We start from the raw sequence: 23,952 nt of genomic DNA on the forward strand, positions 1-23,952 counted from the left end.
TGGCATGGCTGAGGGCATGGTGGGGCAGAGGGCTAAGGAGAGTTGATGCAGACCTGCAGAGGTGCCTCCTTCAGCATGAGTTTCTGTTCTGTTTCTTGCCCTTCCCACTTGGACAGGATCCAGATTTTCTTTCTCCCAGGTAACCACAACAGTGCAACTCTTTTGAATCTGTTTCTGTTCCTTCAGTGTTTGTTTGCTGAGGTCTCTGTACATGCAGTAGCAGCAGCAAAGGTCTCAAAGTTCACCTGCTGCAAAGTTCCTCCTTTCCCCCACCCCACAGCCCTGCCCTTTGGACTTTAGCTTGTCACTGTCTTTCTCAGCCCAGCCCTCATAAGCTCCCATGTAGTCTCAGTGCTCTGCACCACTGACAGGCAGGAGAGAGGCAGAGAAGGAGCCAGAGATCCTCCTTCCCCATCTCAGGTGAGTGATGAGGCTGGGGAGCAAGAGAATGGAAGGAAAAGGGCAGAGCTGTGAGGGAGTTTAGCTTTTGGCATCCCTCCCACCTTTCTAAAGGATTTCCTCTCCATGGACAAGTTCATCTGTCCTGTTCAGGCTGTTTTCAGGTGCTCTGGTGCTGAAGGAGGTGGGTGAATATTTCTGGCAGCTGCTGGGAGCTTTTGTCCTGAGCCACATCAGATGGCCAGCAAGGGAAGGTGTGGCAGGATGCTGGGCAGGTGCTGCAGGCTCTTGCTGCTGGGTTGTGCCAGGAAGGGCAGGAGGTGTTCCAGCAAAGCCCAGGTCTCTGCCTGGGCAGCCCCTTCTCAAAACACTGAGTTGGGGTCCCAGGAAGGCTCTGTAGCTGTTCTGTCATTCCATCTGCTGGAGCAGGACACCATCTCCTGGCCACCCTCAGCATCTGCCCCCAGAAAAGCTGGAATTCACTTCATGCACATATCTTCCCACCCTCTATCCCCTTTTCATCTCCTAACAGCAGGATTTAGAGGAAAGGAAACAAAGAAGGAGCTCCCTGGCCTGTGCTGACACAGGAAATAGTCCCAGCCAAGGAATGGTGAGTTGTCAAATGGTCTGGGAGGGTCTGAGATCAAAACAATCAGGTTCTCCAGGTGTTCTCCCTCCCTTGTGCCTCCTCAGGCCAGGTTTGCTGGGGAACAGCAGAACATCTAGAGAAAGCCCACACATGTCTGGAACCTGGTACAGAATGCAGGTTAGATGGTGCCAAGGGCCTTCTAATACAGAAATATCTCATTAGTTCAGTGTTTCCCATGCTCTGGGCACAGCCAGGCACCATCAGCCAGTCCTGAGCCAGAGCTCTGTGTTTGCTCACAGCACTGACCTGCCCTGCAGAGGAGGAGGGAAGATTATTTTTGGCAATCATCTTCTGTTGTGAGGGATGGGAATGAGACATTTCTGCACAAATGTATTAACAGAAGCTGATGTAGAGGAAGGGATGTATTAAATGCTTCACAACACTTTTAGCCTGTATCAACACTTCTAACTAATGCCATTATTGATGTCTGTTGACTGGACACACATTTGCTGCAGTGTCTGTATCAAGGGAATCTGAATTGATATTATCCACAATTCTGTATAGATCTGTCAGTAACAACAAGAAAAATTAGCCCTGGGTGCTCATCCACCTTCCCCAGGTGTGGATCCAGAACTGTGGAATTTCACAGTCCTCTTCCTGAATACACCATTGAAAAGCCAGACTTGAAGTCAAGTATCTTATGAGCAAAATCAAACTGATCAAAAATGCTGTGAATGTGTCTTTAAGTGGAGAGAGATGTCAGAATAATGTGCTGATGACAAGAGGCTGTACTATGCAGATCTCAAAAAAAATCCCCAAAAAGCAAGAAATAAAAAACCCCCAAAACCTCAGGTTTTGGGATCGTATCTTGGTTTTACAGAACTACTTTACAGAACTACTCAGTGCCTTAATCTGAGTAGTTCTGTCTGAAATGCCCTGAGCTGACTCTACATGCAGTGATGCTGACCCTGTGTTGTATTGGCCCACCTGCTTCCTACCCTGCAGCAGTGCAAGGTGCAAACCAGTGAAAAATCAAAACTCATTGGCCAGATTCTCCTCTGGATTACCCAGATACAGATCTGAGCTTTCCTAGGAACCTCCAACATATATCAAAGATCAGAATCAGGTCTCACTTTATGCTGTAGCACCTTTGGATACAGAAAAATCAAAAGAAAACTGTCAGGAAAGGGCAGGAGGAAATGGCCCTTACCCTTCAGGTGCAATCTCTACAGTGCAATGTGCCACACTTGATAGGAATGAGGGATGAGTCAAAGAAATCCAACTTTCCTGTCCTTCCCCTTGTGGCAGTTGATATTTTATTTGGGAATTGCTCCCCTTTCCCTCCTGAGCTGACCCATGCCACAAGCTGTGTTCATGCAACACCTCCCTGTCTGCAATGGCTCTGAATGTTGCGGATGCAGAAGTCACTGCTTTGGCTCAGATGCTCCATCCCTGTCCTGGCAGCTTCTCCAAGGCAGTTTCACCCAGTCTCAGCTCAGGCTTTTATGTGTTTTTTTCTCTGATTTGTTTCTGACTGATTTGTTTCTGTCTCCAGGACGTGGGGCTGCTGGAGATCCCTGCAGAGCTCGCAGCCCTCCTGCACTTTGTTGAAGGTGAGAAATCCTCCTCCTTCCCTCTCTTTCCTGCACTGTTTCACTGACTATTTCCTTGTTTATATCAAAGTGTGTCTTTGTTCTCCCTGCTGCCTGCCACTGGGCTGGTTTTGATTCGTTATCATTTTTGCAGTGTAAATATGATAAAGGCAAACGGTACCTTGCATGTTGTTTCCTGACACGGTAGGGAGGAAAAGCAACTTGGGCCAGAACACCAGCTTGAAAATCAGTATCTTTGTTAATTTTTCAGTTCTTCTTTTGAACTGGGCTGGTAGAACTGATAGCAGGGATGATGCAAAACTCTTTGGTCAAAGTTATGTGACAGCAAACTGCTTAGTGAACCCAGGTCTCTGGCAGAGATGAGTATCTGGGGTGGAAAAACTTACACCCATCTTTTACCTACTCTAAAATCCTTAAGGAAGTTGAAGGGGAAGAAAACAACAGTTTTGACAATTTCCAAGAAATATTTTTCAGTTTCATTAAAAATTATTTCCTCAAAACAAAGTTTAAAATAGAAGGAAGGAGAAACAGGGTAACAGCTTGACTGTGGAACAATGTAATAACTTGAGATATAACAATTTATCAGTCTGAGGACATAACAATATGATAACTTAAGGATGTAACAATGTAATAAATTGAGTATGTGTTAATTTATTAATTTTATTAATTTAGTATTAATTTAGTAATGAGTATGTGTTAATTTATTAATTTATCAATTTAGGGATGCACCAATTGGATTTCAAATCACCAAAATAAGTGCAATAATTTCACAAGCTGTTGACCTGACCCTGAGCATTAAGTTTTGTGCAGTTGTGTTTCCTCTGTAGCTCCATGTACAATGTGAATATTTAAGCTGCAAATAGGTTGAGGCAGGATTTGCCTGTCTGTGTCTGTGTGGTGTCAAAGCCAAAGCCAGCTGTGCCTGTGGCCTTCTGTGGGGGACAGTGAGGGACACGATCAGGCAGGAGAGTCTGGTGAATTGGAGCAGACTGTGCTGGATTCCCAAATAGCTCACATTTCATGGCAGAGCCCTGCAGGGACTATCAGCTGGTCTAGTGAGCAATGTAAGCCAGAGGGGCTCAGGGAACAGTGAGACTGCTGGAAATGAAAGCTGATGGGATGTAAATGGGGAAGATTGGAGAGCATCAGGGACACAGCTGGAGAGAGAGAGGAATGCACAGGAGCTGTGCTGCACTGAGAAACGCCTTCATTTAGTGATGTTTGCTCCTCTCTTATCCCTGAGAAATCCCTCATTACAAAGACCTCTCATTTCCTGTGGACTGGGCAGTTGTCAGCAGTATCTGTATGAGCTCAGCATTTCCTGCCCGTAAATGCTGCAGTGCAGCCTTGAATCGCCAGGTGTTCCCTGGGGAGAATGGCCTGAACGATCAGAGCTGTAAAATCTGAGTCCTTGTGCTCTCAGGGAGATGAGGCTGTGCCTGCTGGGGGTCTGAGGGTGTCCCTTCAGCCAGGGCTGGGTCAGGGGCTCAGCAGGGTGAGGTGCAGGTCAGCAGGAGCTGCTCTGTGAATTGTTGGTGTCCTGCCACCCCACCAGACCTCCTTCCCTTGCAGGCCGACACCAAGCACAGACCAACCAGATAACTGAGACACAGCCCCCAGAAGTGAAGGTCAAGGATGACCTTTCCCTCCCACCCACCATCAACAGCCATCCCTTCTCCTCCTTCATCAAATCACACTTCCAGGTGGGAACTCTTTATCTCCCTTCACTGCCTCCCCTGTGGGCAGACACACTGGTTTTAGCAGCACCAGGAGCAAATATTTCTATCTTTATTTTGTTTCATTGTAGAAGCCAGATTTCCCTGCCCCTGGTCAGCCTCTGCAGCACCCCTTAACCCACCTGGATGCTGAACACCAGGAGAGTGCACTTGAGATAAACAAACTGGTAAGAGATGTTGTTCTTGACCTGGCTGGGAGCAGGTGGGCACAGACAAGGTTTTGATGCCTTTATACAACAAGCTGCTGGTGGTGGATACTGTTCTTACAACACGTGGAGGGCTGGAAAAGCAGAATAAATTGCTCCTTCTAGGCCCTGGAGCAGCCTGACAGAGATCACACACAGCCCCTTAAGGTTGCTGGGTTTTGGGGAGGCACAGACCAGGCACAGACTACTGGGATCAAAGTGAATTCCTGGTGATGGAGCCTCAGAATTTGGCAGGACATATACGAATAGGACTGCTAAACTTTAACATCCCAATATTCCAGACTCAATAGCAATGATAAGGGAAGTCTGTCTCAACCACTTACTTGTCTGTCAGTCATAAAAATGTTTCATTTAACCCAGATATTTTCCATGATGTGTTTTATAGCAAACATCTCAATTGCACCTCGGGCTCACAGATGTGTCAGTACCCAACAGGGGACAGGGAACTGTTGTTGAAAGGCTGGAAAAGGGCAGGGACTTTGTCATCAGGAAAAGTACACCTGGAACCACACCCTCACTGTAGTGTTTGTGTGAAGGGGATGGTGCTATTTCATCTCTGTGGGTATAAAACATCTATTTCTTTATATTTCTTCTTTAAAATGGTTGAAAATAGAATGAAACTCCAGATACTTTCTAAGTAAATCTGGTCATCTTTTTGGGAATTACATGGAATTAAAATAAGCCCATTAAGAAACTTAATACCTAAAAAGAGTCTCTTGTTTTGTCCTTGTGATCCCAATTATAGAAGAGCATAAGCTTCAATAAAATCTTGTGAATAGGATTGTGTTTAAGCAGAACACTATTATTTTTCTAAAGATCAAAACTTGCTAATGAAGTAGGGATTTGCTGCAAAGAATTCTATGAGAACTAAACAACCACCATCCCCTGTTTTTCTCAGTGAATCTCTGACACACTTGGTACTATTAAGTGGTTTTAGAAGTGTTGTTATGCTTAAATGTTCTTTCCAAAGCTGTTGATTTAAAAAAAAATATTTCTAACATATTGAAGTGTAGAGGATGAAAGAAACTATTCTGTACCTAAGGGTGAGAAATACAAACTAAAAAAGCATTGAAGATGTTGATATGCATAGCCAAGAAGCTGAATCACTTCAGTGACTGTGTTGAGACACCACATCCCATAGTACTTGGTATAATATTAACTGTACCAAAGGCTTTGAACACTCAGTGGGCTCAGTAGCAAATATCCTATGGTAATTTACTTGTGTGCCTGAGCCCTGCCCAAGGGGAAATATTTTGCCCTAGACCAAATTCTGAGTCATACCTCAGAAGAGACTGAAGTCACCCTGACTTTTAGTCAAGATCCAATCTCTGTAAGTGTTGCCTCCCAAATTGCCCAGCACTTTGGTGGTGCACAAAAACCTGAGGACAGGCCCTGTTGGGGAAGATGAAACAGGAAAGCCTTATAAATATGATTGTCTGGCAAAAGATTTTGAGAATATAGAAACTATAAGCAAGATTGAAATGAAAGCAAGCTTTGAGATCCCATAGTTACTGAACAACTGGAAAACAATGGTGTGGCCAGCTGAAGGTAATCCCCTTTTGATGGAACAACACCCTCTGCTTGCAGACAGGCCCAAGGGTCAGAGCAGACCCTGCCAGCTTGGCAGAAGGGGCACAAAGAGGAGTTTTTAGGGTTTAAAATGTAACACAGTAGGTAATGTAGTGATTCTTATAGGCTGTATGTAAATGCTACAGGATTTGTACCTTGTGCTAGATTGGTTAGTGAGAATCAGAATATTCAACACAGAAGATTTATTGTATTCTAACGAGAACCTCGCTGTCTTACCCTTTTACTCTCTCACCCTCTCATCCTCTCTCCCCCTCTCTTCTCTCAGCCTGCTCTGAGCTGTGCCTGGCAGCTCCCAGCAGGGCCCTGCACCCAGGCCCTTTGCAATGAACCCCAAATTCCACAACCAGAAGAAGATTTATTGTATTGGAACAGGAACCTTGCCCTCTGATCCTCTCTTTTACTCTCTCATTCTCTCTTTACCATGCTCTTGCCTTCTCTCTCTTCCCCTTTGGGCCTGCTCTGAGCTGTGGCTGGCAGCTCCCAGCAGGGCCCTGCACCCAGGCCCTTTGCAATGAACCCCAAGTTCCAGCCCTGGCTGCAGAGATCTCTCATCTCCATCCATCCCCACCATCCTACCCCTCAATGCTCCTACAAGGCCCCAGTCTGATTGTTGGCCACAGCAGCTCCTGGTGTCTCCAACTCTTACCCCAGAGTTTGGGACAGGGGGTTACAGCTCCAGTTCTCTCTCTCTTGCTCTGGATCCTTCCAGATTTTGCGCTTCATCGGTGACCAGAGTCTCCATGGCTGGCAGGAGGTCCTGCTGGGCAACTTCATTGCTGGCAGAGGTTTGAGGGACGCTGCTCTGCGTGATGAAATCTTCAGCCAGGTGGTTGCCCAGAGCTGGAGGAACCCGGACACGGAGCGCAGCCGGCGGGGCTGGCTCCTCATGGCCACTCTGCTCAGCTGCTTTGGCCCCTCACCTGCACTGCAGAAACCTCTGCTGAAGTAAGAGGAGAAAAGGCCAGGGCAGGCTCACAGAGGGGTTGGGAGGGTGAGCAGTGCCACATGCAGTTCCTTCTCCTAGGTTTGTGTCAGACTATGGCATGGAGGGCTACAGCGCCGTGTGCCAGCGCAAGATGCTGAGGGCGGCCCAGTGCATGGGGACAGGGCCTGCGCCCGCTCGGGCTTACCCTCCCACCCAGCTGGAGTGGACAGCAAACCAGAGGAGAGGGAAGATGGTGCTGGATGTTCACACCTTTAATGGTAACTCACCCTTCTGCCCTCCTCCTGTCTTTCAGTCTCTAAGGTCTTTTCCAGTGCAGAAATCAGCATTGGGGAATAATTCCCTCAACTAAGTGAAGTGGGTCAGAACACTGTTTGCTGGTACAGCCATGGGGGAAACAAGCATCTGAATTTAGATCCAAAACTTGCAAAGTCTTTGCATGGTGGGACCTGCTTCTCAGGCTGAGGGATGAGATTGTCCTGGGTTTGGGCCCTGCTCAACAGAGGGTTATGCATCTCTCCAGGGCTGCTGTCCATTACAGCCCATGCAGCAAGATTTTGCTACAGGGACTTTGTGCCCTTCTCAAATATTACCTGAAGTTGCCTCTTGAGCAACCAGCAGCTCTATGAATTGAACACAGAACATCCCTACTCTGGCTCCTTGTGAGTGGAGTGATCCCCAAGCAAACCAGGACACTGCAAGGGTTTTCACCTGTCAGGTTGGAAATGCCAACCTGTGCCATCAAACAGATATTTTGGATGTGAATGTGATGAATGTGTCCATGTGGAGCCTTCCATGAGCTTTCAGGCCTTCTGTGGCCCTGCCCAGGAGTGTGTGAGACTTTCCAGCTGGGCTTGTGTCCCATGGAATGTGGGAGTTGCTTTGGGTCCTGCCAGGGAGGCTCTGGGCACTGACTTTGCTCTCTGTGCCAGAGGAGGAGTTCTCAGCTGAGGTGGAGTCCTGGATGACTGGGGAGCAGTATGCAGCCTGGATCCTGAGTGCAAGGTACTGCCAGAGGATGGGAGCAGGTCTGGGGGTGTGAGAGGCTGTCACCAGCTCTAAGGCTCAGCCTGCTTTGGTCTGCAGGCTGGGATTTATATGGTTAAATGTAGAATACTCAATTCTTGCCCACTCCAGCCTGTGCTCCCTTCTTCACCCTTAACATAACCCTCAACCATACACAATGCTCTTCTTCAGGAACAGATACTGGTGTGATCTCTGACAGCAGCTTCAGAGAAAAAAAGAATTGATAAAAAGGACAAATCTTGAATTATTCTAAATATTTTCTAACCCTTGGCACTTAATAGTTGATTCACAACCTAAATCTAAAAGATTTAAGCCAGGATAGACAAGGCAAGAAGAAATTGAATGTAATGTTTTCCTTCCTCTCCCTTTCCCCTGCCTGCCTGGACACCTTTCCCCTCCCAGGGGCTGTGACAAGAACACTCGAGGGTGGTCTGTCTCCATGTTCACTGGCAACACGTGGCAGGACCTGCTGGGCTGTGACTTTGTGCTGGACCTCATTGGAGAGATGGAGGACACCAGCAACTTCATCAGCTCCTCCCGGGCCCCCACTGAGTACCCCATCGCCCCAGAAAGGGACAGGAGCATCCTGCAGCCCTCTGACCTGGACATGTGAGCCACCTGCTCCTCCTGCCCCACCACCCATGGCCCTGCCACCCATCTTCCAGCACTCTGGTTCTCATCTCATTTTCCTCTTCAACAGGATCCCTCCTGCCCCAGGTATCCAGGCCCCTGCCTTCCCCCCACCCAGCTTCCCTCCAGAGCTTGTTGGTCTCCATTCAGGTGAGCTTTAGCCCAGCACTGTGGCTGGCACTGGGAAGGGCCAGGTGGGCCCCAGCCAGGGCATCAGGGCAGAGGGGGAGTCAGGTGATTCTTCTTGTTGTAGACTCCACTCTGAACCATGACTAATAGGGACTGGAGGCAGGGGAAGCTTTCTTACCTGCCTTGTCACCAGACTTCTCTCTGCTCCCAGATCCAAGGTTTAGAGATGACCTGAGGGTCCCTGTGGGCTTGGATCACTATGTGGATGATCTCTTCAGCCCTGTGCTGCATCAGAGCTCCAGAGCATCTGTAAGTGCCCTGATGTTCCCTCCTGCCTTCTCTCTGCAGCCCTCCTGTCCCTGTGAGTCCTTCAAGGTTTTCCTGCCTATTCACTGCCCCTGCTCAGCTCAGACACACATTTGGATGTCTTTCCCTCTGGGAAGTCTGTCCCTCTGGGCTCAGATAACTGTTTTGGGTTTATTTTGATGCAGGATATGGAGAACAGTGAGAATCTCACCAGACGCATGAAAGGCGGTGGGAAGATTGGCCCCACACAGAGAGGAATCTTTCCTTCTACAGGTCTGTAAGGCCATGGGGACACCTGGGACTACATCACCTTCAGTGAGCACCAGTCAGGGAGCCCCTTAAATGCTAATTATTGCATGTTCAGCTGGTTCATGCAGAGCACTGGGCTTTAGCACAGGCTGCACTCCTTCTCCCAGGTGAGACAGATGCCTTGCAGAGGTGTCAGATAAGGGAGCTGCTTTGTTGTGCTTGTAATGTCTCTTCTGAGCTGGCCTTGGGGTCGAGGCAGCAGGTATCTTGTTTCTGACCCAGGCCACCTCTTCCCTAGACAAATATTTGTAAGTCATGTATTCACCTTCTATTCACCCCATGCTTTCACAGAGCAGTAGCTGCCTTTATCAGGGGTGGTTTTAATCTTTTTTATTACTTCCTTGCAGAACTTCCTGTCATCTGTAGCTATTCCTTGGGTTAGTAAGTCTGAACCCTGAAGAGGTTTTGGTTTGTGTGTTTGGTTTCTTTGCTTTTCCTCATTTCTGTGGAGCTGAGACTCTGGCATTTGCAGCAGGGTGGAGTCAAACACCAACATATTAATGACACTGACAAATCTGAATCTGCACGGGTAGGAACACACCCAGCAGTCTCAGAAAGGTGAGGAATGTCCAGTTCAGTCATTCCTGAGACAGGAACTACTCCTGGCTATTGGAGAGGCTCTGGGGCATGACAAGCCCTGTTACAGATCACTGGCCTGAGGCCAGCTTGTCACTTACCTGGCTTTTTAGATGAGGGAGATGTGTGATGATCACCCCAGGGCCATTCTCACTGGTGAGGACATAATGATCCAGTAGATTTGTGCTGGATGCTGACTCCTTGCAGCTGAGTCTGACCCCCCACCCCTTGCTCTGCTGCCTTCACACTCAGTGGGGTTTGTTTGTGACCCCATACGGGACCTGACTGCTGGGAGCAGAGGAATTCCTGTCTCCCCACAGCTCCTCCCCATGACACACAATGTTCATCCAGCCTTGCCACCCACTGCAAAGACACCAAGGTGACAGTCCCAGCCCCAGAGATCTTTGCCCAGTCCTCAAGAGAAAGTCTCTGTAATCATACACAGGCAGGAATTATTTATAAGCTTAATCATGAAGAATGGTGGTGTCCAAAGCTAGGCTGCAGAAAGAGAGTCTGGATACTGCTGTTTAAAATCTGGCAGGCCACACATTTTTCTTAGGTTTCCTTTTTCCACCTGAGTGTTGCTGTGTCCTGCTGTGGTTGGTGCATGTGCAGAGCACCAGAAGTGCTCTCTGGGGCTGCTCAGGATATTCTCATTTGGGATTCTCCAAAGCACTGTGCACTTGTTCTTATGCCTCTAGGCTTGTCTGGAATGACCCAAACACCAGTTTACCAGCCCATGCCCTCCATGATGGGGATGCCAGCAGCCATGCCCATGATGCCAGGGGTTGGTGGGGTTGCACCTATGCCAGGTAATAGCAGAGTTTCTGTAACTGCACAGGGGAGGGGGTGGAAGGGGGCTGTCAGTGACACCTGTGCATTTCAGTGTCAGGTGAATGTGGGGAAGGTTCACTGTAGGATTTTGAAGATGTGTGTGCTGTCTTCCACAGCCATGGTGATGCCCCAGCCCGTGGTTCCAGCTGTGGATCCCAGCCAGCTGGCAGCACAGCAGCAAGCCTTTATCAACCAGCAGGCCATGCTCATGGTGAGTGAAGGGCCCCAGGGACTGGGGAAGAGCCACACCTTGGTGTTTGTGCCTGGAGGGGGAGCCCAGCTCTCCTCGTTGGGCCTGCCCTGTGTCACTCTGGCCTCACGTGCTGGGGTGAACTCTGTTTTAATCCCCACTATAAAGTGGGCATTATTTAAGGCTGCAAAACTGGGAGCCCTTTTTTGCCACTTTGTGTTCATGGGAACACTGAGGCACCATCAGTGAGTGAGGAGCAGAGACAGGAGCAGGCCTGAGAAGATTCAGCTCTAATTCCCATGGGTTTTAAGCTGGGATTTGCTACAGATGCAGGCCTGCAGTGTTCTGCTTTCTGTGCAAAGCCCTGTAAGTGCAGGGCAGCCCCAGGCCAGCAGCTGAGCCTTTGGGGGGTGTTAGGAGCTCTGCATCCTTGGCCAGGTGGGAGAAGACTCCCTGGGCATGCCTTGGCCACACACTGGGAAATTTGTTGTGCACTATGTGGATGTTTTGGGATTGATTAACAGTGAAAAAACAGGACAGGCTGTGACTGATGGCTGGGTTTGTGCTGCCTAGAGCTCATGGACACTGCAATTCCTTCCCCAGGCCCAGCAGATGACCCTTCAAGCCATGACCATTTCCCAGCAGCAGCAGCAGCAGGAGCTGCAGAAGCAGCAAAAGTCCCTTGAGAACTCCAGGCCAAGAGCCTCCAGCCCAGCACAAGCCTCAGCCCCAGCCACTCTCCCCAAACCCAAGAAGCCTCCCAGCAGCCAGGCTGCTGCAGCACCATCAAGATCTCCAGAGCCACCAGCTAAGGCCAAAGAGCTGGTATGAGAAACAAGCAGTGGTGGATTTGGTTTGAATTTGTGTTTGGTGTTTGCTCTGTGTCCATCCCTGTGTGGCCCTGGTTTGGCAGAGAGGAGAGCAGAGATTTGTGCTTCCTGATGATACTGAGACCTTTCAAACTCTGCTTGCTGAGTCTCTAAGGATCAAACCTCAGTGGCTTTTGCTCTGTGGAGGTTTGGCTGCAGGGTTGGCCAATTCATTTCATTTAAGCTGAAATTTTCCACAGGAGAATTAATTACTCTGAGATCTTTATCATGCAGGAAGGTGTGTTGGGCCTCTAACATAATCTTCCTTCTCTGTGCTTGGCTGAGGGTTCCTTGTGTTGGAAACTGACCTACTGGGACACTCCTGGGTGTGGAGAGGTTCTAGATCAGAACAGTTTGAGACAAAATCACCCCTGAGCTGAAGGGCACTGCAGAGTACTGCTGGCTGGTGCTAACTAAACCAGCTGTGCACTGTCTGCAGGATTATGACTATGTGGAAGAGGAGTTCTCCAGCAGTGAGGATGATGATTGTCCTCGGGAAACCTTCCAGCAGAAGAGAGAGTACTTCCAGAAGATGGGTGAGTGTCTGCCACTCGGGGATTTCACTCATCAGAACACCTTCCTGGCATGCCCACGTGTTCTTGTCTCCCTGTCTGGAATCCAGCTAATCCCTGCAGGAGCTGCTGGTGATGTGTGTGCAGGAGTTTGGGGTTCTTGTTCAGGAGCTGCTGGTGATGTGTGTGCAGGAGTTTGGGTTCCTGTTCAGGAGCTGCTGGTGATGTGTGTGCAGGAGTTTGAGGTTCCTGTTCAGCTAGCTCCAATTCAGATTGTGAGTTGTAGTGGGGCCAGTTTTCTAGAAATCTCTGGCCGTGTGACTGGGACATTCTCCCTCACTCCAGAAAAGAGGTTTTTGCTGACTGAGGCAAGAGTGAGAACTGTGCCATCAGTGCCAGGGTTTGGTTTGGGTTAGATTAGCTCAAGTTCCCCTTTCTATGCAGGAGAGCAGCACATCCGAGTGAAGAAAGTCAGACCTAGCAAAACCTGGACTCCTCCAGCAAAACCCCAGCCAACAGAGGAGGAGGAGGAGGAGGAAAAGAGAGAGGAGATGGAGAAGAGGAAAAAAGAGGAGATGGAGAAGAGGAAAAAAGAGGAGCTGGAGAAGAGAAAAGAAGAGAAGCCTGTCCCTAAACCAGAGCCAGGTAAGATGTTGGGCAGTGGAGACTCAAGCAGGTTGACAAGGAAGACCTTCCCAGGAACACCAGGCCAGGATTTAGGCAGAGGGGGAAAGGATCTGACTCTTCTGGAGTCTGCATCTTGACAGGAGAGGAAGGAGGAATGTACATTGCTAGTCAGCATCAGAGGGAAAGAAAGGGAACGTCAAATGAGATGAAGGGATTTCTGCTGTGTGTTTGCTGGACTATTGATTAAGGCTGTCACCCCAACAGCTCCTGCTTCCCCTATGCCACCTCCTGAGCCAAAGCCAAAAAAGGAGACACCAAAACCAAAGAAGGAGCCGCCTGTAGTGAAGCCTTCAGGCCCAGAGAAGCGTCCTGCACCCAGCCATGAGATTGGGAACATCATCAAAATGTACCAGAGCAGACCAGCCCCTGAGCCCCAGCCCATCCAGCCCAGCAGGTGAGAGTGTGGGATCTCCTGTGGGCAGGGGGGACATGGGGGTTCTCTATCTCAGCTCTGCCAGTGGCTCCATTGTGCCCAAACCCCATAATGCTGCTCCATGTTCCCTTGCAGGAAAGTATCCAAGCCATTTATAAAGAAGAACGACCCCAAAAACGAGGCTCTGGCCAAGCTGGGAATGATGAACCCCTCACCTCAGCGATCAGTGAGTTCTTTGCTCTCTGGTTACTTCAGGAGCTCAGCAGAGAGAGCCTGTCCATCCCATTTCCAGCAGGCTGGGATCCCTCTGGTGCTGCAGCAGCAGCCAGGTCATTTCTGGTTGGGTTGTGAGATAGCTGGGAGCTCACACCATGCTCCTGCCCACCCTAGACTGGTTCCAGTCTGTAAAGTCATCTGAGGTCCTGAAGAAAAGGCTCTGGAGCAGCAAGTCCTACTGTGAGATGCTAAAGGCTGATGTGGAAGCAAGCTCCAAATGTTCTCCACATTGGGCACCAAGGCTTTGGCTTGTTAACATCCTTTTTTCCTTTCCAAACTGGAGGCTTTGATCTCAAATACTTGGTCCTCTGGGTTTGGTTGATCATCTCTTTGTAGATTTTGTGTTGATCTAAAGGCAGTGGTGGGCTGTTCACACAGGTCTTGCTCCAGGGGCTGCTGCCACAGGATGATTTAGAACAGCAGTGTCAGGACAGAGCCCAGCAATGCAGGGAAAGAATGGCTCAAAGGGTTTTTTTGTCTTGCAGCCATCTCCTGTGCCACAGGAGAAGAAAATACCTCCACCTGTCAAGCCCAAGCCAGGCCCAGCTTCCAGCTCTATCAAGGAAAAGCAGCTGCCCCTCTTATCCATCTTCAAACCAGAGGGTGCCCCCCCAGCTGCCCAGGGCCCTCATGCTCCCCCTCTTCCCCCAGCAACCCCTGAGGACCAAGGCTGGCAGGAACCCCCAGGGAAGGGTGAGTGTTTGTTTCACCCATGTGGGATTTGGTAGGGCAGGGAGGGGATGGGGCTGGAACCAGCCCAGAGAGTCCTGGCACAGGTCCTGGCACCAGGCAGCGTGCCAGGGACTGAGCTGTGTGCCACCAGGGAGGTGCTGCAATCTCATCTGTGAGCAATCAGAGATGTCACAGTTCCAGCCTGGCCCAGAAACCAGCGTGGCACTTCCCAGCTCTTAACTCTTCCCTTCTGAAAAATGCAGCTAAAAATAGAAAGGTCCTTGGGCTACAGCTTTATCAAGGTCCAGCCCACAATACTTTTATTGTTTGCCTGCAGCATAATTATCAAAGGAGCAATTAGTGGGTGGACTTTAGACCAGGGAGCAATGGGAAGCCAGAACTTTCACCTTTCCCTCTGGTGAGGGACCTTAGAGACAGACTGAGGAATAGGGAGTGTTTCTCAGAGGGAAGCTGAGCCTGGGAGACCTTGGACACATAAAGAATGTTTGGATGGTGCCCATTTAAAAAAAGTAGAGCTAATACTTATCAGCAGTAGTTTGGAAGTGTTATTCAGTCTTAGTTTTGCCTCTGAATTTCAGTGTGAGCCTCAATTCATTCTATACATTGGATACCTGTATCAAGGTATTTCAAGCTGTTTAAAATTTTCATCAGCATCACATTTCATACCCTGCAAGGAGCAGTCAGTCAAACACATTACTGAAGGACTCCATCCTGCAGCAACTTCCCTGCTATAAAAGAATTTCCCTGTTACCTCTTCCTCTCTTAAAAAATTATTCTTTAGGAAGTCCTGTGAAAGTAAATCAAAGTAAGTGGATTAGCCTGAAAAATTCCTTCATGCTTTGGAATAGGGATCTAGAAACAGCTGAAGCATGGGAATTACAACATTATTTGTCTATGGACTCTGAAGTTTTGAAAGTTTGAAGTGCTTAAATAAAGACATTCCTACCTCATAAAGTGAGAACTTTGAGCAGTTGCCTTCAGACTGAGCCTGTCTGTAACACATCTGCAGAGAGAGAATCTGGTGCTAGTTTTGGGTGCCCTGTACCAGAACCTTGCAGCCTCCAAGCTCAGGGGAGAACTTTTCTGTCCCTCTGAAAGCTTTAGCAGCCTGTTTATAATGACACAAAGTGAAACCAACCTCAAGTGTGTCTCCAACCTCAAGCACTGGGGCAGTGTTTCGTGTGGGAGGCTGAGTGCTCCCCGTGCCTGGAGGGTTTCTGTTCTTAGCAATGAATTTGTGGCTAGACAGTGGAAGTGTAATTCCCAGAAATTCTGGGAATGACTGGTTTGTGCTTCAGGAGATTCCCTGACAGGAATATTTCATCAGGAGCTGTCTCTTCTCCTGGCAGGTCTTTGGGGGGTGGAAAGGACCTTGTAACCCTCAGAGCCCATCTTCACTGCTTTTTCTCCCCACACAGATTCTGCTGTGACAGTGGCAGGTGATGATGGGATCAAGACCCAGCTGTACAAGCTCACCACCAGCGTCAGCTTCTCCTATATCGACCCTGCCTGGAAAATTTTTCTGCGCAAAGAGGTTCAGTTCCTCAGCTGAGGATTGGCTGGGGGGGGAGCTCGTCCCATCTCTGGTTAAAAATGGGTTTATTTGGTCACAGGCACTCAGTGTAAGATCAGAGCACAAAGATAATTCTGGGATCACCAGACCCAGGAGTTGGAGGCAGGGGATCATGTCATGGGGAATCTGGTCCTGCTCTGCCTTGCTGACACTTGTGTTTCAGTTTCTCTACCTGTCCTTTCCTCCCTCTATAGAGCACTGAGATATCTAGAACTGAGTTTGTTGTTGCCTGGTGCTTTCCTGTTAAAACAGTACAAATGTGATGAAAATCAAGTATTGGAGAGTGTGCTAAACTCACCAGGGTTCATCCCTTGGTCTGAGCACTCAGGTTTTGGTTCTTTATTACAGTGACTTGAGGAGGTCACTGGGTGAGAGAAGGACGAGAATCTTGTTTCTTGATCAGAAGGCTTGATTTATTGATATATAATATATAATACATTATAACTATACTAAAAAGAATAAGGAGAGAGCTTGCAGAGAGCTGCTAAGCTAAGAATAGAATAGAAGGAATGAATAACAAAGTTCTGTGTTCAGGGAATCTCCCCTGAGCTGCTCCTGTGATTGGCCCTTAGTTAGAAACATGCAAGATGAGTTAATCACAGGATCACTCGCCACATTTCACAACAGCCGATAACAGTTTGTTTACATTCTTTTTCTGGAGCTCTGCTTCCCAGAAAATAGACAAATCTCAAAGAAAAGATTTCTATGAAGAAATGTCTGCGACAGTTCTTCACTCCTGGTCCTTCTGTTTACATTCTCAGTGTCTTCTCCCTGCCTGTGCCTGGAGATGAACTCACTCCTCCTGGCAGCAGGGCATATGAATTGCAAAACATCCCCAGGAGCTACCTCTGCAATATCTGTAACACCACTATTGCCCTCCTCTTGCAGGTGTTTTACCCCAAAGAAAATTTCAGCCACCCTTACTGTCTGAACTTGCTGTGTGAACAGGTAAGCACCCGAGTGGGGCTCAAAGCCAGCTGTCTCTCTGGGGACAAAACACTCCATAATTACATTGCATGAGTTACCTGCACGTTTCCATCCCCAGCAGTGCAAGTCTCTTCCCCAGATCCATCCAATCCCTGTTCACTCCTCTCTGAGACTCAGTTTAGCAGCCCCAGATGCTCCAGCTATCTATACAACAATAAAAGAACTTTTATTATTGCTTGATACAGCTTAATGATGAACATTACCTGCTTACCACCAGGGTACTTTTGGCAGCAGGTTTTATGTCTAGTCATAAGATTAATGAAAAACACATAAATAATATCAGTGCTTCAGTAAATTGACTATTCCATCACTTTTCAAAATGACCTACTACATTTTTACGGAAGACTTCCTTGCTCATGCAACTTTTCATTACTTTTTCCCTTGTGTTTATTTAAAGACTGGGATTCAGTAAACAAATAACTAATCTAGGACTTTGAGGAAGTAGTCTAGGGCTATTCCAAAAGTAATATATACCACTGTTTTGGATAATGGTTATTGTAACACCTTTAATTACTTTTCCTGCAAGTTCTCCTTTTCCCTTATTATTCTAACTGCTACCTAGAGTGAGACAGGTTAAAACACCTCAGGAGAAATCAATCAGCATTGTGACATCATTACAACACTGCCAGGTGTGGCCTTTGCAATGGCAGCCTCTCTGTTCCCTTGCTCTGCAGATCATCCGCGACACCTTCTCCGAGTCCAGCTTCCGGATCTCCCGGGAGGAGAAGCGCAAGATGAAGGATCTGCTGAGTAATTACCAGCCCCATCACCCCTTCCCCTCTGTGCCCATCCCAGCTTCTGCTCTGGAGTGCAAAACTGGCCTCCAAGCCTTTCAGTCAGTGCTAAGGGCAGAGGAGAATTGTTTGTCACTGCAGCAGGAAGGCGCGTTTGTAGAGTGCAGTGTAGGAATGTTTGTTTATTCCCTGAAATTTCGGTGAGCCAGAAAAACTTAGTTCTGAAATGTTTTTTTTGTGGGGAGGGGAAACTGAAGTCCAAGAATAGGATTTTGATTTGTTTCAAATTCCAGCTGTCATCTCTGACATGATCTTTGTGGAGAAAGGGATAGAAACCAGTAGTAGATTGGTGTATGCAAGTGTCCTTTCCCCTCTACATGTGGTTTGCTGTGGGGGTACCAGTCGTTGGATTTTCTGGGTCTGGATTGAAGGCACTTGACACAGTAATTCATGCTTGGACTCAGGTGTTTATTATTTCTTAGCAGTAAAACAGCCTCACTACTGTGAGTTCTGCAGCTTTTCATTAGAAGGCACAAAATGGCCAACAATCTCTTGGTACAAGGTCTTTTAAGACTAAACTATCCAATTTAGAACTGACACCTGGATTATTTTCCCTTTTAACCCAATTACTGATCCCAAAGAGCTGCAATGGGGACTTTTCCACCCAATTACAAAATGCCACCCAAACCCATCAAGAAAAAGGGAGAAGGAGCATGAAGAAGAAACCCAGGATGAAACCCTGTGCCCTCCATCTTGCTTCCATCCACAACACACTAAAAATCCCAAACCCTCAATTTCTCACCAAGTGATACACCTACACTACTCTCTATAATCTATTTCACACTTTTCTGGATTCCAGTTTATCTTGAAGTCTAGGAAACTCTTCATGAATGAGGGTCAAAGTCAGTGCTCCTCTGGGGGTCAGGGCACCCCAGAGCAGACAGAGAAATATTCCCTGTGGTGCCCTGGGTTTGCACAGTTTGCTGTGCTGTGAGCACAGAGGGACTGCTGGGAAAGAATCCCTGGGAAGAGGGAGACTTGGCCACCTTTGTCTTTCTAAACAAGTAACTGTTCTGTGACCCTGCAGTGGAGTTCCGAGTTGGCAGCAATGCCCAGTCCATCCAGGAGGAGGGGATAAAGAAGAGGATTGTAGTGGCTGCTCGGGACAACTGGGCCAACTATTTCTCCCGCCTTTTCCCGGTTCAGGTGAGCCTTGATTCTCTCACCAGCCCCTGGGCTTGCTTTAGCTGTGGCTCCAGTTCACTCTCTCTGTCCCCTGCCTGGCCACACTGCAGGGATTCTGTACCTTCCATACCCTGCAGGGTTTCACACCCCTCGTGTGGCACCTCCTTTCCCTGGTGCCACCTGTGCAGGTGGGATGCAGCCTTTGGTTCTCTGTGCTGCACTTCCCTTACAGGGTGAGAAGGGAAGTGATGTGCAGCTCCTGGGTGTTTCTCACCGGGGCATGAGGCTGCTGAAGGTGGAGAAAGCAGCTGGATACCATCCTGAGCACCTCAAGATCCTACGCAGCTACGGGTGAGCAAAAGGGCCCTGGCTGCTGCTGCAGGACAGTTTGTGTCTGGCAGGGTGTTGGAGGCAAGCTGGATGGAGGAGCTGAAAATTCTGAGTTGTGCTGTGCTCTCTAGGATTCCCCTAGGCCAGCTGTGACTCACTGACCCTCCTTTTAACGAGTCTGGCTTCTCCTTTTCCTTCCTGCCTTGAGCTTTGCTTACAACAAGTGAGCTCTGGGGGTGAATCAGCCCCGTGTGCCATCACAGGGAGCTCCTCAGGGTGAAAGCCATGAGCAGCTGGAGAATGGAGAATGTTGAGGCATGTCTCCATTCCCAGTCCTTGGAATGGGCTCCCATCCCCACGTTCTGCATCCCAAACATGCTGGCTTGTGTTCCAGCTTTGCAGAGGTTTTGTCAGTGGAGATGAAAGGCAGCAATTCCCTGGAGTTCTCCCTGAAGACAGAGCAGCTCATCCTGCACTCTCCAAAGGCTCCGTGCATCAAGGACATGGTGGAACTCTTCATGCAGGAGCTGAGGCAGGTGAGGCAGCAGCTGGAGGGTGGTAGGGAATGAAGGTGGTTGCCCTGATGAAACAGAGATTGTCCATGGGGTGCCGTGATCCTTGGGATGAGATCTGACCCGGCCTTGGCCTTTCCCCAGGACACCAACTACGTGGTGGCTCTGCGCAGCTACATCGTGGACGACAAGAGCCTGCTCAGCTTCAACAAGGGCGACCTCATCGAGCTGCTGCCCATGCAGGGCGTGGAGCCAGGTGAGGGGGAGTGTTGGGGTGGGCAGGACCAGGACCAAGGGCCTGCTGGATCCGTGGTGCCAGAACCAGAGGAATACAGGGGGGGCTGGCATCATCAGCCTCCAGCTCTGCCAGACAAGCCTTGACCCAGTTGCCTCAGTTATAGGAATACATGTTATATATACATATGTGTGTGTGTGTTTCCTTAGAATGCAGGAAAACCTGGTGAGTCTGATGCTCTCCTTTGCCAGCAGAGAGCTTCAGTGCTCGTTTCTCCTGGCAGCTGCCCTGGTTCCTGACCCTTTCTCTGTCCTTTTGCAGGGTGGCAGTTTGGCTCCACGGGTGGCCGCTGTGGTCTCTTCCCCACCAGCCTGGTGCAGCTGGCTCCTGCCATTGACTACCTCAGCAGCAGCATGGACAGACGGGGGGAGCAGAGAAAGGGCACCAGAGCTGCCCCAGAGAGCAGGAACACCAGCAGGGAGGTGAGCAGCCCTTGGGGAGAGACACCCAGGGCACATGGCTGGGTTCAGCGGGGCTGCCATGGCTCTGGGAGTGTCTGAGCTCTGAGGGCACAGGGAAGATGATGAGGGCTTAGTCTTTGCAGATGAGACACTCAAATCCATCACAGTGTTGGAGGGGAGGCACCACACACACATGAGGCCTGGCAGCTGAGAATACACACTGCAGAGTTCCTCAGCTGATGTTTTAGGGTGGGTTTGGTGGTGTTCCTGCAGAGTTCTGTCCTCAGCCTGACACCAGAAGCCACCAGCACCATGTTAGTGCCCGCTGGTGACCATTACACCATGACTGACTTTGCCACCGCCTACTTCCGAGAGGCTCAGTCCGTGTGAGTAGCCTGAGCTCCTTCCCAAACAGGACCTGGGGAGCCTGACCCACCCCAGGCTCCTTCTGGGGGTGTTTCTTGGACTCTCTTGGACATGTTCCCTCTCCTCTGTCTAGGCAGGGCCTGAAGGGGACATCTGCTGAGAAGAAGGATGTGGCTGAGCTGGTGAAGCACACCAAGGTGAGCTCAGCCTCTGCCCCTGGCCCAGCCAGATCCCAGCTCCAGCCCTGCCTCTGGCTTTGTCCCACATGAACAAGGAACAGATCCTTGCCTGCAGTCTCTGGACAAGTTTAGGTGTCCTGTGGGGTCCTGGCAGCTCAAGTGTGTGACCCCCAGCCCTGTGTGACCCCCAGCCCTGTGTGACCCCCCAGCCCTGTGTGACCCCCAGCCCTGCGTGACCCCCAGCCCTGCTCTGTCCCTGTGTTCTGGCCCTGCAGGTCCCAATCCAGGCGTCTCTGCTCTGCTACTCTGACAGCGAGCTGAACGAGCTGGCTACAAAGAACTTCCAGAGTAAGGAAGGAGCTCCCTGGGACACAGCAGTGCAGAGGGGAGTGGGGTGGGCAGGGTGGGCACACACAGACATGGGGGGCACAGTGGGAGGCGAAACTGGGTGAGGAGGGCCCCTTCCAAGGCATTTCTGAGTTCATAGCCCCCTGTGTGCTTGCTGAAACCTTCCAGCAAAAGGGACTTTGCCTGGAGCTCCAAGTGTCCCAGAACACTCTGCCTGGGCTTTGGGCTGACTCCTCTTGTCCAGTGCAAGCCTTGTCACAGCAGAGAAGTGTTCAGGACATTTGCTTGCCCACTGCCAGCCCCATGGCAGAACCACCCCAGCTCAGACTAAAGGCCAGGCTTTGCCTTGCAGCGCTGATGAGGTTCATGGGAGATCAGCCAAAACACAAGCACCAGGCTGAGGTCCAATGCATCTATGAAATCCTTCAGGTTTGTGAGCTTCCCCTGGGGAAAGTGCAGGAGCACCAATGGGAGTGGAGGGCCAAGACCTTGCTGGGAAGGAGAAGGACAGGGAGAGCCACAATGGCACCTCCTGCATGAGGAAGGGAGATGAAACAGACTGTGGGGAGGGTTTGCATGTAAATGGTTCCCCTGGATATCACTGTCGGGATGAGAGCACAACCTGCCTCTGCTCTCTGCTCCTTTGAGCCTAAATAGCACTGGAGACCAGAGGCTGCAAAGCCCAAACTTTAAGCCAAACTGGCAGAGCTCTGAAGCTGGAAGAGGAAAGGCACAGAAATTATCTGGGGATTGTGACCGTGTTCACAGGGGTCTCATGTTGAGGGAGGAGACGAGGATCTGTCTCCATGTTTCAGAAGGCTTGATTTATTATTTTATAATATATATTACATTAAAACTATACTAAAAAAATAGAAGAAAAGGTTTCACTAGGCTAGCTAAGCTAAGAATAGAAAAGAATCATAACAGAAGTGTGTGGCTCAGACAGAGAGCCTGAGCCAGCTGACTGTGATTGGCCATTAATTCTAAACATCCACATGAGACCAACCACAGATGCACCTGTTGCATTCCACAGCAGCAGATAATCATTGTTTACATTTTGTTCCTGAGGCCTCTCAGCTTCTCAGGAGGAAAAATCTCAAAGAAGAGATTTTTCATAAAAAGATGTCTGCAACAGGGGATTTCTCTGATGCTCTCATCCCCTCTCTGATGCTGTTTTCTCCTCTCTGGATGCAGCTGTGCAAGGAGAAGGAGAATTTGCACGATGAGATCTACTGCCAGGTCATCAAACAGGTCACCCACAACCCTCAGCAGTGAGTACCAGCCCTGGCAGCTGCTGTGTGTGCACAGCTGGGGAGGAACCATCAGCTGCAGGGACAGCAGGGCCAGGGGGAGGCTGTCCCCTCATGATGGGCTGTCCCCAGCTGCTTCTGCTGAGCACTCAGGAAATTCTGCAGTCACAGGGTCTGGCATTTTCACTTTAGTGGATATTTTTCCTTGTATTTCTGGCTGCTGATCTATCTGGGCACCAGTAAACATTCCTGGTGGCTCCTGCTCGTGGTGCTGCTCAGAGCACTGATCTCCTCCTCCCAGCCTTGGGGAATTGATGAACACCAGTCAAGGCCTGGCTTGGCCCCACACTGCCCTGGGAGGTGGTGTGACCTTGATTGTTCCCTTTCTTTGCTTGCTGTTGGAATAACTGAATCAATCTCTTACTCAGCACAAGAAACCTCTGACCAAGGGCTGACACCTCCTTTTCTGCCAACTGCCAGAGGTGTTCAGAAGGGCACAAGCTCACTTGGAGCTACTCAGAGCAGCTTGTCTTGTCCCAAGGTGCCCACAGTCCTTTCTGATCCACAGGGAGAGCGAGCTGCGGGGCTGGTTGCTCCTAAACCTGCTCACTGGGTACTTCCTGCCCTCCAAAATCCTGATGCCCTATGCCACCAAGTTCCTGCAGCTGGCCAGCAGTGATCCATCCAGCGCCCACCATGGTAAGATCGTTTGTGTCCTGTAAAGCAAATATTCCAGATCTAATCCCCCCTCCTGTCATTCTTCTGTCCCAACATTGTCATGTTTGGATGTGTCCTGGCAGGGTGGGAGTGAGGTCAAGTCTCTTTGCTCTCCTACCAGTGACCATGGGTGTCTTGGTTTGAAAAAACAGGTGTCTGCTAAGGAAGGCAGGAGCTTCCCCTGAAATGGAAAATGTAAACCCCCTCCCTCTGAATTATTATAATTTTGAAATTAAGGGGCTCTCAGGCAAAGATATGGGAGTAGGAATAACAGTTCTTTATGAGGAAAATTTAAAAAATACAAATGTAATAGTACAAAAAACAAAACTACTGATGGAGTGAGAGCAGTCCCTGCCCCCTGTGTGTCAGGGGGTGTCCCAGCCCCATCCATGGGGGCTCAGCCCTCCTGCAGTGCCAGCTGTGGCTCTGCTGCAGCAGGGATCCTGCACAAGGGGGGAGTTTTCCTCTGCAGCTCCAGGGCTGCTGCAGATGGGCCTGGGCTCCCTCTGGCCATGCAGGGCAGCAGAAAGCTGCTCCTCTGGCAATGCAGGGGGCAAAGGCTGCTGTGCTGGGCCAGGCCCAGATTGGA

At 49.6% G+C, this 23,952-nt stretch overlaps 1 protein-coding gene across 1 annotated transcript in view; it reads left to right on the forward strand.

Moving 5' to 3' along the window:
• The first annotated feature begins 941 nt into the window (after positions 1-941).
• Positions 942-23,952, forward strand: part of LOC102066620 (unconventional myosin-XVB) — a 30,580-nt gene continuing 7,569 nt past the window's right edge. Inside the window, exons 1-33 of the mRNA XM_074555358.1 lie at positions 942-1,009; positions 2,544-2,601; positions 4,174-4,304; positions 4,409-4,504; positions 6,843-7,078; positions 7,158-7,336; positions 8,009-8,081; positions 8,505-8,711; positions 8,803-8,882; positions 9,073-9,170; positions 9,353-9,440; positions 10,754-10,864; positions 11,003-11,097; positions 11,680-11,901; positions 12,385-12,481; positions 12,902-13,102; positions 13,349-13,538; positions 13,653-13,743; positions 14,279-14,486; positions 15,905-16,020; positions 16,948-17,007; positions 17,721-17,796; positions 18,868-18,986; positions 19,198-19,316; positions 19,690-19,831; positions 19,952-20,063; positions 20,364-20,524; positions 20,777-20,889; positions 21,003-21,066; positions 21,324-21,396; positions 21,749-21,825; positions 22,591-22,667; positions 23,215-23,345. Of these exons, the coding sequence (XP_074411459.1) occupies positions 1,007-1,009; positions 2,544-2,601; positions 4,174-4,304; positions 4,409-4,504; positions 6,843-7,078; positions 7,158-7,336; positions 8,009-8,081; positions 8,505-8,711; positions 8,803-8,882; positions 9,073-9,170; positions 9,353-9,440; positions 10,754-10,864; positions 11,003-11,097; positions 11,680-11,901; positions 12,385-12,481; positions 12,902-13,102; positions 13,349-13,538; positions 13,653-13,743; positions 14,279-14,486; positions 15,905-16,020; positions 16,948-17,007; positions 17,721-17,796; positions 18,868-18,986; positions 19,198-19,316; positions 19,690-19,831; positions 19,952-20,063; positions 20,364-20,524; positions 20,777-20,889; positions 21,003-21,066; positions 21,324-21,396; positions 21,749-21,825; positions 22,591-22,667; positions 23,215-23,345 (3,904 nt within the window). The 5' untranslated portion in view covers positions 942-1,006. The remainder of the gene's footprint in view (positions 1,010-2,543; positions 2,602-4,173; positions 4,305-4,408; positions 4,505-6,842; positions 7,079-7,157; positions 7,337-8,008; positions 8,082-8,504; positions 8,712-8,802; positions 8,883-9,072; positions 9,171-9,352; positions 9,441-10,753; positions 10,865-11,002; positions 11,098-11,679; positions 11,902-12,384; positions 12,482-12,901; positions 13,103-13,348; positions 13,539-13,652; positions 13,744-14,278; positions 14,487-15,904; positions 16,021-16,947; positions 17,008-17,720; positions 17,797-18,867; positions 18,987-19,197; positions 19,317-19,689; positions 19,832-19,951; positions 20,064-20,363; positions 20,525-20,776; positions 20,890-21,002; positions 21,067-21,323; positions 21,397-21,748; positions 21,826-22,590; positions 22,668-23,214; positions 23,346-23,952) is intronic.

This window comes from Zonotrichia albicollis, chromosome 19, assembly GCF_047830755.1.
Source record: "Zonotrichia albicollis isolate bZonAlb1 chromosome 19, bZonAlb1.hap1, whole genome shotgun sequence".
NCBI classification, from domain to species: domain Eukaryota; kingdom Metazoa; phylum Chordata; class Aves; order Passeriformes; family Passerellidae; genus Zonotrichia; species Zonotrichia albicollis.